Raw genomic sequence first — 12,861 nt, 5'->3', positions numbered from 1 at the left:
AAAAATTATAACCCCCTCAATCAGAATATTTAAATCTGCAAAAAATAAAGAATAAAGATGTAGAGGAAAACATGACTAGAAAAAAAGCCCAGCAGTGAGTGTTTTATAAAAACAGATCAATCAAGCAAAACTTGCCATTTTCTTGAAAGTCTGTTTTCTGGACAAAGGACATCATATGGTGCCGCATGAGAACCTACTTCTTGTGATGCAGACGACTGGAATTAGTATGAAAGTTCTACAATAGTATAGAACAGGCCAAAAGGCAGCATCAATAACATGAAAAGCTGGGAGGCATCAAGCTGAGGGTTACTATTAAAAACATTCTTCCATATATCCTGAGATCTATGCTTTTAACATCTTTAATGACCCTGACACAAGAAGTCAGAGCGGCCACATGAAATTTTTCCAATTAAAATTCTAAAATCATCAGAGGTCAACAAAAACATACAGAAAAACCTGTTTGTGGGACCACAGTAACAGAGATGAGATGCACCTACTGTGTATTTACAGCAGGTATTGCTTTCACTGTGGGGGGCAGGTTAACCTTCAAAGCTGGGGGGAAGATGAGAGTGTGTTAATAAATGGCAGCATAAATGCAATACAGCTGTGAAGAAACTAATATTAAGACAGAGGATCAATACTATACCTTTTTTATTCCCCTAACATCACTCAAGGCAACAACTGAAACCCTATTTGAAATGCTGAATTTGATTCTTATCTTGAGGAACAAAAATTCAAAGTGGAAGAGCAGCACTCATCCCTAAGATGACCAGGAGTTTGTTGAGCTTGTCACACAAAATAATACCAAAAGAACCATGTCTCTTTAGCAGATAAAGATCAAAATCCTATAAGTGAAAGGCTGGTGTTGACATTTGCATAAGAGTGGGGCTTTAACTAGCCAGAAGGAAATTTTGGCTAGAAAACTTTCAAACCATCATGTGAACGAAATGCTGAAGGAGTCTCCAATGGGGAAAAAAATGACAAAAAAAAGTGTTTCAAAAATACATACACTTATTAAAAGGGTTATCTGAGAGAAATTCTATGACATAGCAAGGATATAACTCAATGATCCACATGTGCTGAAAGGGGGACTCAGATCCTGTGTTGTAGATATCCTGTCCTGTCCCTTTCCACTAATATTTGTAGTCTTGAGAGTAGGGAGAATAACAAATAGCCCACAAGCGAAGAAATTGACCCTAGGGGAATGCCTTCCCTGTACTCTTTCCTGGTGTTTGAATAGCTCAAAGCTGCAGGAAGAGAAAGGAAAGCGTATCTGCTCCTTTCCAGGAACAAAGTGGGCCTTCACGTTATGAAGGTGAACATGAGCTATTGAGATAGCAGAGCAACACCATCAGGGTGATACTCTCACCATCTATGTGTAGGAAGTCACAGCTCTATTTTAGAGCAGTCACACAAGCTTAGGAACAATGGTGGCTAAGCAACCAGGAACACCAGGTCTATTTCCTAGTATACCATTTCTAGATCTACACTTGAACTTTTGGGGTGGCACCTCAGGTTTTCCTTTCAGCATCAAATATTCTGGCAGCAATTGCTCCATGAGAGGGCCTAACCTATAGACTACTGACAGCAGTGCAAATGAAGCCAACAACTCCAGAGTAACAGGGCACTGTTGACCTCAACTACTGAAAGTTATTGGGGGAATGATACAGAGTCTTACTTTAATCCCACCTTGTACATAAACAGAAACCTTTGTGAAGTGCACAAGAAACAGTACAAACATGACTAATGTAAAAACTTTCCACTTATACATTTATTCACCTCACTTGTCCCCCATGTACTTCAGAGCTGGCCAGTGCCACATCCTGCCTCTCACCACGCACAGGGGTGCATAGACCAGGTAAAGGCTGATAAATTATGGCATTTCTTTAGCTCTGTTTCTCCAAAGTGCTTTTCGCACACTGTACAGACTCAAACGAATCAGCGTCTTTTAGAAAGGACCTTTACCAGGGGGAAGTGAGAACCGTGAAAGAGCACGGCTGCTGCCAACAGCAAGGGGGGTGCACAGGGAGGATGGACACACAGAAGGGGCACAAGCTGCCCAGGAGTCACACCTAAGCTGGACTTCCTGACGGAGGGCGGCCGCCCGCTCTACAACGAGGCCCGGACCAGACTCCCAGCAGAACACCCGAGCCGGGAGAGCGGGGCGGCGGCTGAAAGGGAGAAGCGGAGCAGGAAGCGGCGCCGGAAGAACAAACCGAGCCTTCCCCTCCAGCCAGCATCCCGCCGCGGCCCGGTCACTCACCGAGCGGACGTCCAGCTGCAGGACGCAGCGCAGCGCTTTCCGCGGCATGGAAGGAAGGAAGGACGGGCGGGCGGACGGAGGAGCGGGCGGACGGATGGGCTGCCCCGCCGGCTCCCGCCCCGCTCGGGCTCAGCCGCGCCGCGGGGCCGACGCCGTTGTCACGGCAACCGGCGCGCTTCCGGCTCGCGCTGCGCCGCGCACAGGCACCACCCCGCGGGGGCGGGGCCGCCAGCTCCTCTCCTTCCCACAATGCCCTGCGCTCCCCGGCTGCCTCACGGCCAGCGCCGCTCCCACAGTGCTCTGCGTGGGCGTCTGGAGACCCTGTTTCCGCGCCCGCGCAGCCCCTCAGCCTTCCTTCAGCTCCCCATGGCCCCTCAGCCTTCCTTCTGCTCGCCACGGCCCCTCAGCCTTCCTTCAGCTCCCCACGGCCCCTCAGCCTTCCTTCTGCTCGCCACGGCCCCTCAGCCTTCCTTCAGCTCCCCACGGCCCCTCAGCCTTCCTTCTGCTCGCCACGGCCCCTCAGCCTTCCTTCAGCTCCCCATGGCCCCTCAGCCTTCCTTCTGCTCGCCACAGCCCCTCAGCCCTTCTGCTCGTGACAGGGCCTTGTGGCTTGACCCTCTGTTCACGCACACGTTGTCCCCCGGTGCTGAAGCTTGCCCGGCCTCACAAGCACTTCTTCCGGGTACTTGTGGCACTGATGGGGAGCTGCCGATATTGATACCGTAACACCTAGTCTGGGGAAATTCAGACTGTCTTTCGGAGTTTCAGAAAGCAGGCATTCCATATTGCAGCGCTGAGTGCACAGAGGGTAGTTCCTCCCATTATGCAATGCTGTGTATTGCATCAAGCAGTGTCTATTACCCTGTTACCTACACACACATCATTTTTTTTCAGAATGTGTACACATATTCCTTATTTGCTCGGAAATTACAGAGTCACAGAATGGTAGGGATTGGAAGGAACCTTTAGAGATCATCTAGTCCACTCCCCCTGCCAAATTAGGTCCACCTAGATCAGGTCACACAGGAATGTGTCCACGTGGCTCTTTAAAATCTCCAGAGAAGGAGATTCCACACTCTCCCTGGGCAGCTTGTACCAGGGCTCCATAAATATTACTTATGTAGTGTCTGTTCCCCTTGGACATGTGTTGTTAATCACAAAGAGGATCTTTGGTGGTCATGGCCTTGATGTTCCTCCAGTCTAGAGTCTGCACATTACCAGTTTATGTAACTTGTTTCTTCTTTTTTCATTATAGTCCTGGTACTTTAGTTTGTGTCTTAGTCTGCATATACATCTCTCTCAAGATAGTTGCCATCTCTCTTCTGGATGTCTCAAGATGATTGACATCTAAAGCAAGCACAAGTCAAGCCTATAAAATTATGACAATAATTTTTACCAGGGTTCAGCCTGGTATGCAATAAGGCCATCTACACACACAGTCAAGATAGTGGTCTATTGCATACTTATGCAAAGATGGGTGCTAGGCAGTAACCCACAAAGCTGGCTCACGACCAGTGCCCCTCATGCTGTATTCATACACAAAAAATTAGCATATTCTATACTCCAATCCATATGTATTGTTACTCAATTTAGTGACTGTCTTTCACATGTCATGTGAGTACACTGCTCAGTTCTCTTCTTCAGCCCTGTTCTTTTGGGTTTGAGGCATAAATTGGGCAGGTGGACTGCAAATCAGTGGTTGCTATCTCCCCTTATAACCCTTACCTTTCTTCCAGTTACTGCAGATATTTGATGACTTCATGCTAATTAGTTAGGCAATCACCCAGCCTTTGGGCCTTCTGAGGCAGGAGGTTCCCTCTTAGTCTCTAGTTTCTCTTGAAGGCTACAAAGTAGTCAAATTCACATGAAGCTATTGATTTATGGTCATCCCAACTTAATATTACTAGAGTCTCTGCATTAACTTTCTAGCCACCAGAGCCTTTTCCCCAAGACACTTGGCTCCTTGTCTGTGCTAAAAGGAAAATTCCATTCTATAAAGTGAATCAGTGGGGTGTATCTAAAGCAATTTTCAACCGCTCAGCCTCCTGAAGGACAAACAGTCAAGGATGCTGCACTGAGAGATGGACTGCTGGTGCAAAACCTAAGGCATTCAACATAGGGCAGGGAACCAGACAGGCCACATGCGAGCAGAGCACTGCTTTGAGGCATCCAAAATGAATGTGAAGCTTGAGAGGTGTCAGTCCATCTAAGATGGAAAGACGCCAAGAGAGCCTTGCCTTCAGAAAGTGAAGGAACCAAGTTTTACATAGCTCCAGGGCTGAATAGCTAAAAAACAGGGAATTTCTATGCTTTATTTTGTCTTTTTTTCCTCAGATGCATTCTTGGATTTCACCTGTATCCTCTTTTAGGTAACTGGGCCCTTTTGACTCTGAGTATCTTGATGTAGTGTCCTCTGTGGCTGAGATACAGTGGACATGGTATATTCTGACTAGTCCCATCTTCAGAGCCTTGTGTCCACACTCATATCTCAAACTGTCTTTTCAGATCTACCTTTGCTTTCATTAATAGACAATTTCAAATTTCTGCCACTGATCTTGATCGTTATTATGATCTAAATAAGGGTATTCCCCAACATCTTCACTGCGAAATAGTTCTCAGTCACATATAACACCAACATAGTCTGATTCTCTGTTTTGCCAACTACAGTTCATTTCAGCCTTAGACTGTCAGAGAGTTTAAACCTTTAAATACTCTCCACATTTGTAAGCATGGTTGTACAGAGGGGAGGAAAATCAGTGGGCAGGTTTATTTGGCTCCAAAAGAGAGCAGTGGCAAAATTACATGACATGGCTTTATTTTAATTTTACAATTTCAAAGTAAAATCTAGATCTGAGCTATCTAGAAAGCTAGTTGTAAGCGATCTAGAAAGAAACAGCAATCTCAAAATGTTTGAGCCTGCTTCTCTGGAGACATTGAAAACCCACCTGGACGAGTTCCTGTGTAACCTACTCTAGATGGTCCCGCTCTGGCAGATGGTTGGACTAGATGATGTTTCGAGGTCCCTTCCAGCCCTTAAGATTCTGTGATTATTAAATTTTTATAGAAAAAACCCAAACTATACAAATAACATAATAATCTGGTAGAGGCAAAAGTGGAATCTTTAGATGGATTAACTATTAGTACTGATACTTGGTACCAATCTTTTAAAAGAAATTAATGACTGGAAATGCAGGACTTCTTTTCATTAACGTGACTTCTCTACTGGCTTTAAGAATCTATCTATTTATTTTTATCTGAGCAAAGGACAGGATTCTATATTTAGGGCCTGGAAAAGACTCTTTTTTGAATTGCAGACCTTTAATACTTGTATTGAGGAGAGGCTGACACTTGGATAAAATAATTTTCTGTGCATTATCAGTCTCAAGGTTATGAATAGCATTCCAGAGTTAATGAGAAAAAAAATTCTCAAAGATCTGTAGCCTCAGATGGTAACAGTATTAAAGTGGTTTATTGCTTATTTTCAGGTACCTTTCATATACATGCTTTCTGGAGGAATAAATAACGTGTTAAAGATTGTGAAGTATGAGATGTTACGGTAAGCGTGGCCATATAAGAACAGAAGACAGATAAATGCTGAAATCAAAAATGGCATCATGTTTGTGATGAAAATTTAATATCCATGTGCAGTGCCCTGGAACAGAAGTACTTTATAACCCTTGAAAAAGGAGCGCAAGGCAGGACAGAAAGCAGGACAGAAAGCGATAAGGCAGCGATGAATTTCAGTGCTTTTTTCTGGTAAACCAGGGAAAATCTGGGGTAGATGGAAGGGATGTGCCCTCTGTCAGAGAAACTTCTCCGTTCCTCTGGTCTGAAGAGTTGCTGCTGCTGCTGCTGTGGTGTTTTCTTCTGTTCTGCTGCAATGTGAGGTGCATCTGGATCTTCTCGTTATGGAGAAATGCATGATTCAGTCCTACATTTGTACTACAGGAACGATGCAGGAAGTTGGGGGACAACAAGGGGAAACCCTACTTTCAGCCCAAGTCGTTTTGCTAATAACCAAAACTGATAAGCAAACTCACAAAAAGTGCATGCTACTTTAATAGGCCTGAGATTTTAACTGCTATACAGCTTCCCTGCTGTGAAAGTGCATGAATTCCTTTGCTTTTACAAAAGTAAATCTTCTTGTAATGCTACTTATACTTAGTTCCACGGAACAAGAGAGTCTGCAAGACAGCTCTGCATTGTGTTAAAGTTTTTACAGTCTCCTTCATTTAAAAGCTTCATTTTATATTTTTTTGTCGTCCAGGCCCTCTCCATGCCTGTTGTGGTAAAACCCTGATGTCATCAAAATGCTCAATTCTACTCTTATTTCTGTCTTTGCAAACCAGGAGTAACTGCCAGAAGAGTGACCTTGCACTGGCTTCAGATAATGATCACAAGATTTATACCATATTCTTGCAGTGCCTCTGATGCACAGGCCTCAGGTGTTTCAATGGATTGCAACGTGCTACAAAACATGTAAAGGGGGAAAAATGGGATGAGTCAGGTTTGCAAGCAGTAGATATTCTAAAGTTCAGAATCTAACAGTACTGTGGATTAGACAGAACTAGATGAGACTGAAGATCAGAGAGCAGGTCTAACATGATGGAGTTTGTCATAGATTCAGCTAAGAAGCCAGGAATGGTTTTCTCCTTAAACTTAGGAACACTGGCATTGCACAGTCATTCTGGCAATAAGAATGAAATACAAGAGCTTTCCACATTTTCCTCCCTTCTACTGCAGTTGTTACTAGCATTGTCAGCCATTTTTGCCTGTTTTATGCCCCTGATGTTGACAGAGGGGACAGAAGAGATCTCTGTCTTACCGCACACTGAGCCCTTTATTTAGATATCATCACAGAGTAGCATTGTCTTGTTGTTAATAAGTGTGGAGAATTCCAGGAAGACATCTGCTCAAATAACAACAACAAATTATGAGATATGGAAAGATTTCCATATTATAAAAGGCAAACAAACAAAACATTAAGACTGTTTTACTTTGGAGAGGAGAAAAATAAGATGTAATACAAAAGAGGTACATAAGGGATTGAATAATATGTAGAAATGGGTTCTTCTATTTACCCATGCCTATTTATCCTTTCAAAGGACACATGCAATGAAATTAAAAGACAACACCATCAAAACGATAGAAGAAAGTACTTTAGATAGTGGAACTCATTATCAGAAGATACATTCAGCAGTGTTCAAAGCACAATGAGAGAGCTTTAGGGACCCCATAGGACAATACCCACATGTATTACTTATTTTGATCTTCTCACTCACTGCTAGGTTAAATGTGCAATTCACAAAAATCAATTCCTGTGCAAAGAATTGTAGTTGAGGAAAACAGCCAGCAGAAGTTAAGGCTTAAACAATCCCAGTACACTGTAGAGCAGAGCTGGAAGAATTTTGTAATGTGAGAGATTCTAATAGGATCTAAAGGGACCAAAGTGAATTGCATTACTGCAGACTGTAACGTTATGGGGAAAGTAGAGTGTTAGATTATTGATGAGGGCAGAGGATGGAGATTACTTGAGGGTGTCAGCACACTGTTCGCAAAATACATTTTCATCTAATCTTTCTACTTTAAGGCAGAAAAAAACAGTTGCCCAGAAGTTAGCATTCCTTAACATCTATTACTTTAGAAAAAGGCCACAATGATTTTGTTGATCCCACCTTATTGAGCGGTTCTCGCTTTCCTTTACGTGCAAGGACACAACTGGGCAGAGCTGTCTGGCTTCTGTGATGAAGCTTCAAACTGCTACAGACATAAGACCATGTGGTCTTGTTGTTATGTAGACAAAGCATCTACCTTTCTTCCCTGTGCCCTCCCAGTACTCTCCAGCATTTCAGTATGGCTCAGCCATGACAGTGCAGTTCCTCTGTATTGCTGCTAAGCTCATACTCGCTTTGCTGCATGTGAACATTGACTTCACTGATTCTTCATGTCTGGAACAAAAAAAAGGCAAACCGACTAACGATACTCAAGTTTTCCTACCATGTAAGCTGTTTCTGGTCTGCTAAATTCTTTTTCAACTGGCAACAGCTAAAGAAGGAACAAAATCTGGCTTGATTAGAGCCACTAAAGGAATATTCCAGATCTTGAGTTCAGTTGTAGTAATTGGGAACTTGCATTGTAAAGAAATGATCTAAATTAATCTGAGATAACTTCCATGGATACAGTCTTAAGAATTCACAAATGCTACAGTTACAATCAGTCAAGACAGCATTAGCTTTGTACCCCTAGAAAGTTGCTGGCCTCTCCCTTACTCGGTTCAAAAGCGGTAATGCTTTCTTTTGTCTTTTGCATTATTAAAAAAACTGTCTTGGATGGAGACATTGCCCCAGTGAAGTTTTTGTCTGAAACAAAATTCTCCTAACCAAGTTATAAACCCCTGAAAATAGGGGTTTATAATGGGACTGCTGATAGACCCTTAACAATAGCGTTGTGAATGGCGCTGCTATAATTAATGATACTTCAGAAAGATTTATGGTCCTTAGGCAGAGATAAAACAGAAATATCATTGCTTCTTTGCCTCCCATCATTTTATCCTCTATGAAATTTTATGTGAAATAAGTCAAATGAAAAATGTAAGCTCTTAATCTTTTCCCGAAGTCCTGTCTCTCACTTGATGAACACTTTTGCAGAATAAATTAGAGCTTTTTATTCCTTATGTATGTGCAGCTTTGTATTTAAAAAGCAAAGAAAAGAACATTGTCGGGTTGGCAAAGCAACTTAAGATGATGGTCATGGAGGATGCAGAAATTGCTGACTATTCTCTTCCATCTTCTGCCATCTCAGAGACAAGGACTGTGGTCCTGCAGTAGTTTGGAGTAGTGGAAGTGTTCAAAAGGTCACCTGTGTTCTGCAGTGAAGAGCTTTCTGCTCACAGAAAGTTAGCCATGATGGCTCTTGTTGCAGCAGTGATATCACAGTGCCCTGAGCAGAAAGCCAAAGGCTGTGGCTTGATTAGGATGGATAGAACCTTTGTGTTAAAAATGCAGGACACTATAAGGATCTTTAGTCGAACTGGGAGAGGCTGCACCTCAGATACTGTGTTCAGTGTTGGGGCCCTTACTACAAGAAAGACATGGAAGTGCTGGGGAGTGTCCAAAGAAGAGCAATGAATCTGGAGCACAAGTCGTGAGAACTGCTTGAGGGAATTGGTGTTCTTTAGTTTGGAGAAGAGGAGGCTGAGGGGAGACATGACCACTCTCTACAACTCCCTATAAAGAGGACTGTAGCAAGGTGGGAGTTGGTCTCTTCTCCCAAGTAACAAGTGACAGGACATGGCCTCACATTGCGCCAAAAGAGGTTTAGATTGGATATTGGGAAGAGCTTCTTCATTGAGAGGATTGTTAGGCACTGGCACAGGCTGCCTGGAGAGGTGATGGAGTCTCCCCGGAGATATTTATGAGGTGCATAGATGAGATGCTGAAGGACATGGTTTAGTGGCGGGCTTGGCAGTGTTAGGTTAATGGTTGGGCTCAATGGTCTTAAAGATCTTATCTAATCAAAACAATTCTGTGATTCTAAGGCATAGCAAGAGGCAATTGCTAGAAGCTGAAGCTAGAAACATTAGAATTAGATATTGGGCATTACAGCATAACAGAAAAAGTGAGTAACCACTGGAACAAGCTATTGAAGGGAATGTGAATTCTCCACTTTCTGACAATACCAAAGGAAAATGAGGAGCCAACTGAAGAAATGCTTTTATCAAAACAAAACTTTTCTTGAAGAAGAGTGACAACAGTATCCAATGCTCCATGATGTGCAGGAAGCTATCCTAATGGTCTAACAGCATGTCCTGCCTGTAAACATTATGACTCTGTAAGGCATGTTAAAGAGTAAGTGGTAGAGTACTGCGTCCTGAGCAGAGAACAGAGGAGAGCTGAACACTTTGCTTTGGATCTCATGCATTGCAGCACCTGGCATTGCCAAAGGAGATGCTGGGAGGACAGGAGGGAACACTGGCTTCTGCCTGAGCGCAAGGACACCATGTGGCTCCAGGCTTGTCAGAGGTGTCTTAACTGAGCTAATTCTGAGCTCAGCCAGGAAGCGAGCATCAATCACCAGTCATTGGTGGGGAAATGCTTCACCTCTGGGCAGGCTGAGGCAGCAGCTGAATCAAGGTCTGAGAAATCACAGATTTGGCATAGGCCACCTGAAATGGCAGTTAAAGCTCAAAATCCATCACATCCCATTATAGTCTTAGGCTCTGGCTTCCGTTAGCCTTATCCGGCTCAGAGGGCATCTCCTCGCTTGCTTTTCACAAACCTCTCCACAGCACGTCAGGAGTTTTATCCCTCTGCCCATTAAAGTAGCAGTGTTTGAGCATCTTCCATATTATTTTGATTGACAACAGCAGAGTCACTAGAGAACCTCAAGGACATTGTGACTGGCTTGTTTTCCTGGTATAAATTGTAGCTTGTTGTGGTATTTGAGAAGAAAACTGAAACATTTTCTTTAAATAATAGCTGAAGTTACCCCGTCGAACAGAGAGCTCTGAGATCTGTGCTAAAATTCCTCATAAATTACAACATTGCTTCTTTAAAGTTTCTGCAATCTGTAAGAGTTTGTTGGTTATGATTTTTGTTTTTAAGAAGAACTTTTGGTTTTCAATGGAATTTACTCTGGAGGGCAAAACTGTTTTAGGGTTTTTTTTCATTGTAAGGAAGATTTGTAAAGGGAAGGGATTGTGGCTATTATTAGAGTCCTTCCTAAAGAAAACCATGAAATCCTTCACAGCACTAGGCAGATCTGGGCTAGAAAGTACAACAGGATGGCATAGAGCAGCCCAGATAGCAACAGAGGGAAAATGGAGCAGGAAGATAGGAAAAGAAGAAAGTGACTCCGGCCTGATTTCTTTTTCACCGTCCTAACGGTATATGCATACAGCAACCTGTTACAGGAAAATTAAGCACTAAGGACCTAGAATTTGCCCTGTCTCTGGCAATAAATGTATCCAGGCACATTGTCCAGATGGAGAAAATGAGCAAAACCCCACTGATTGTTCTGAGAGGCTACACAATACTACCATTAAAAAAAAAAAAAAAACACAACAACTTATCTCCAGGACTGGCTTTATCTGCAACATAAGAAAGAATAACGTGGTGTTTGAGTTTGGGCTCCTTTTACACATGAATCATCATTAAAGGTTAATGACGAAACTAACACTGTATGAAAAGGTTGTTTTCTTCATTAGTTAAAACCCTTTCTTTTTAAAAGCTCTATATATTCTTAGAATATAATGAATTTATTATTTGCTTAACAAAGTCAGTCCCATGGAAGATGTCCCTGCCCGTGGCAGGGGGAGATGGAACTAGGTGATCTTTAAGATCTCTTCCAAGGCAAACCATTCTGGAGTCTATGAATTTAAGCAAATGTAATCAACACCTTCTTTCTGTCATCAGTTCTGGATCTGTGCACCACTGGATCACCAGCAGAACAAACTTCATTCAAAGAAAGCACAGACATGTACATCAAATCATCCAGTCTCCAGATACAGAGCTTGTGACAGCTTAATGCTTTAATGTTGGCTGTGCACTGGCTGTTGAAGGACAGACAGTGCCAGATCCAGTGTAACATCAGACTTGCACAGAGTGTCAAAGCCCAATGTAGCATAAAAGCTGCCAACACCGTGCCAAATCTTCCACAGCTTTCTGTACAAATTTAAACCAGCAGAGTGAGCTTATACAAGATCAGTGGTTTATACCACATTGCCACAGTGGTTTGGATCCAACAGCATTAAAGTTTCAGGCTGGTCATGTTCAAAGCTCCAGTCAACTTTTGCTGTCCAGTTACAAGGAAGGAGCACTGTGATCAAGCACAGTTGAATTCAAACAAATCCTAAAATACATGTCTTTTTTTTTGTGCACTGAGATATATTATGGTGATGAAAGCAACCTTTCTGGTGTGGTAGAAGATGAGTCCTACATTACAACCTCAAACCAAGCCACCATGCATGTGGCTGCATGGGGAAAACACGAGGTCTTGGGGAAAAGAAAACCAAAAGTTTGCTCAAGCTTCTTGCTCCATGCCAGGGTTACATGTGCCAGCTTTCCCAGTCAGACCTGACTGTCTTTAATGTCCAGAGTTACACACACACAAAAAACCCTCCTCTCTGAAATACGTCTTCGTGACAGAAACGCCTACATGGCTGTAGCAGCCACTTCTCAAATGTGCTGCTGCTTATGAACCACAAGAATAATATGGCGAAATGTGCCGACTTTTGCAGTTTTCCCCTCTTTTGTTGAAACTAATGAGTCACGATTAGAGTAATGCTTTTCTGTGACTCCAAAACCATTTTGCTTAATGAGGTACTAAGTCTTTATAATTAGGCCCAGAAGGGAACTGGGACGTGGCCCCTTAAGAGCAATAATTATTTAGGTTATTTATGGTAATAAAAAATTGAAAATAGGAATTCTTCCTCAGAATGTGAGTATTTATTCTTTTACATATTGCCTAACAGGCAATTACCCTATTAAGGAAACGTTTTGTTGCTAAAGACATTAATTGAAATGTAAATTAAATGTAAATCAGCTAATTAAATTGATATGTAATGAACTTGTCATGCAGGCCTTTGAGATCAGATGCAT

The 12,861-nt window shown here is 42.7% G+C and overlaps 1 protein-coding gene across 2 annotated transcripts in view; it reads right to left on the bottom strand.

The window, feature by feature from the left end:
* SPATA6 (spermatogenesis associated 6) overlaps positions 1–2,416 on the bottom strand; it is a 49,640-nt gene extending 47,224 nt beyond the window's left edge. For both annotated transcript variants that reach the window (XM_062004146.1, XM_010206860.2), the window contains exon 1: positions 2,264–2,416. In XM_062004146.1, coding sequence (XP_061860130.1) covers positions 2,264–2,311 — 48 coding nt within the window. In that variant the 5' untranslated portion in view covers positions 2,312–2,416. The remainder of the gene's footprint in view (positions 1–2,263) is intronic.
* Positions 2,417–12,861: the final 10,445 nt, after the last annotated feature.

This window comes from Colius striatus, chromosome 10 (genome assembly GCF_028858725.1).
Source record: "Colius striatus isolate bColStr4 chromosome 10, bColStr4.1.hap1, whole genome shotgun sequence".
NCBI classification, from domain to species: Eukaryota; Metazoa; Chordata; class Aves; order Coliiformes; family Coliidae; genus Colius; species Colius striatus.
The sequence above is the reverse complement of the archived record's forward strand: the minus strand, read 5'-3'. Positions and strand labels throughout refer to the sequence as shown.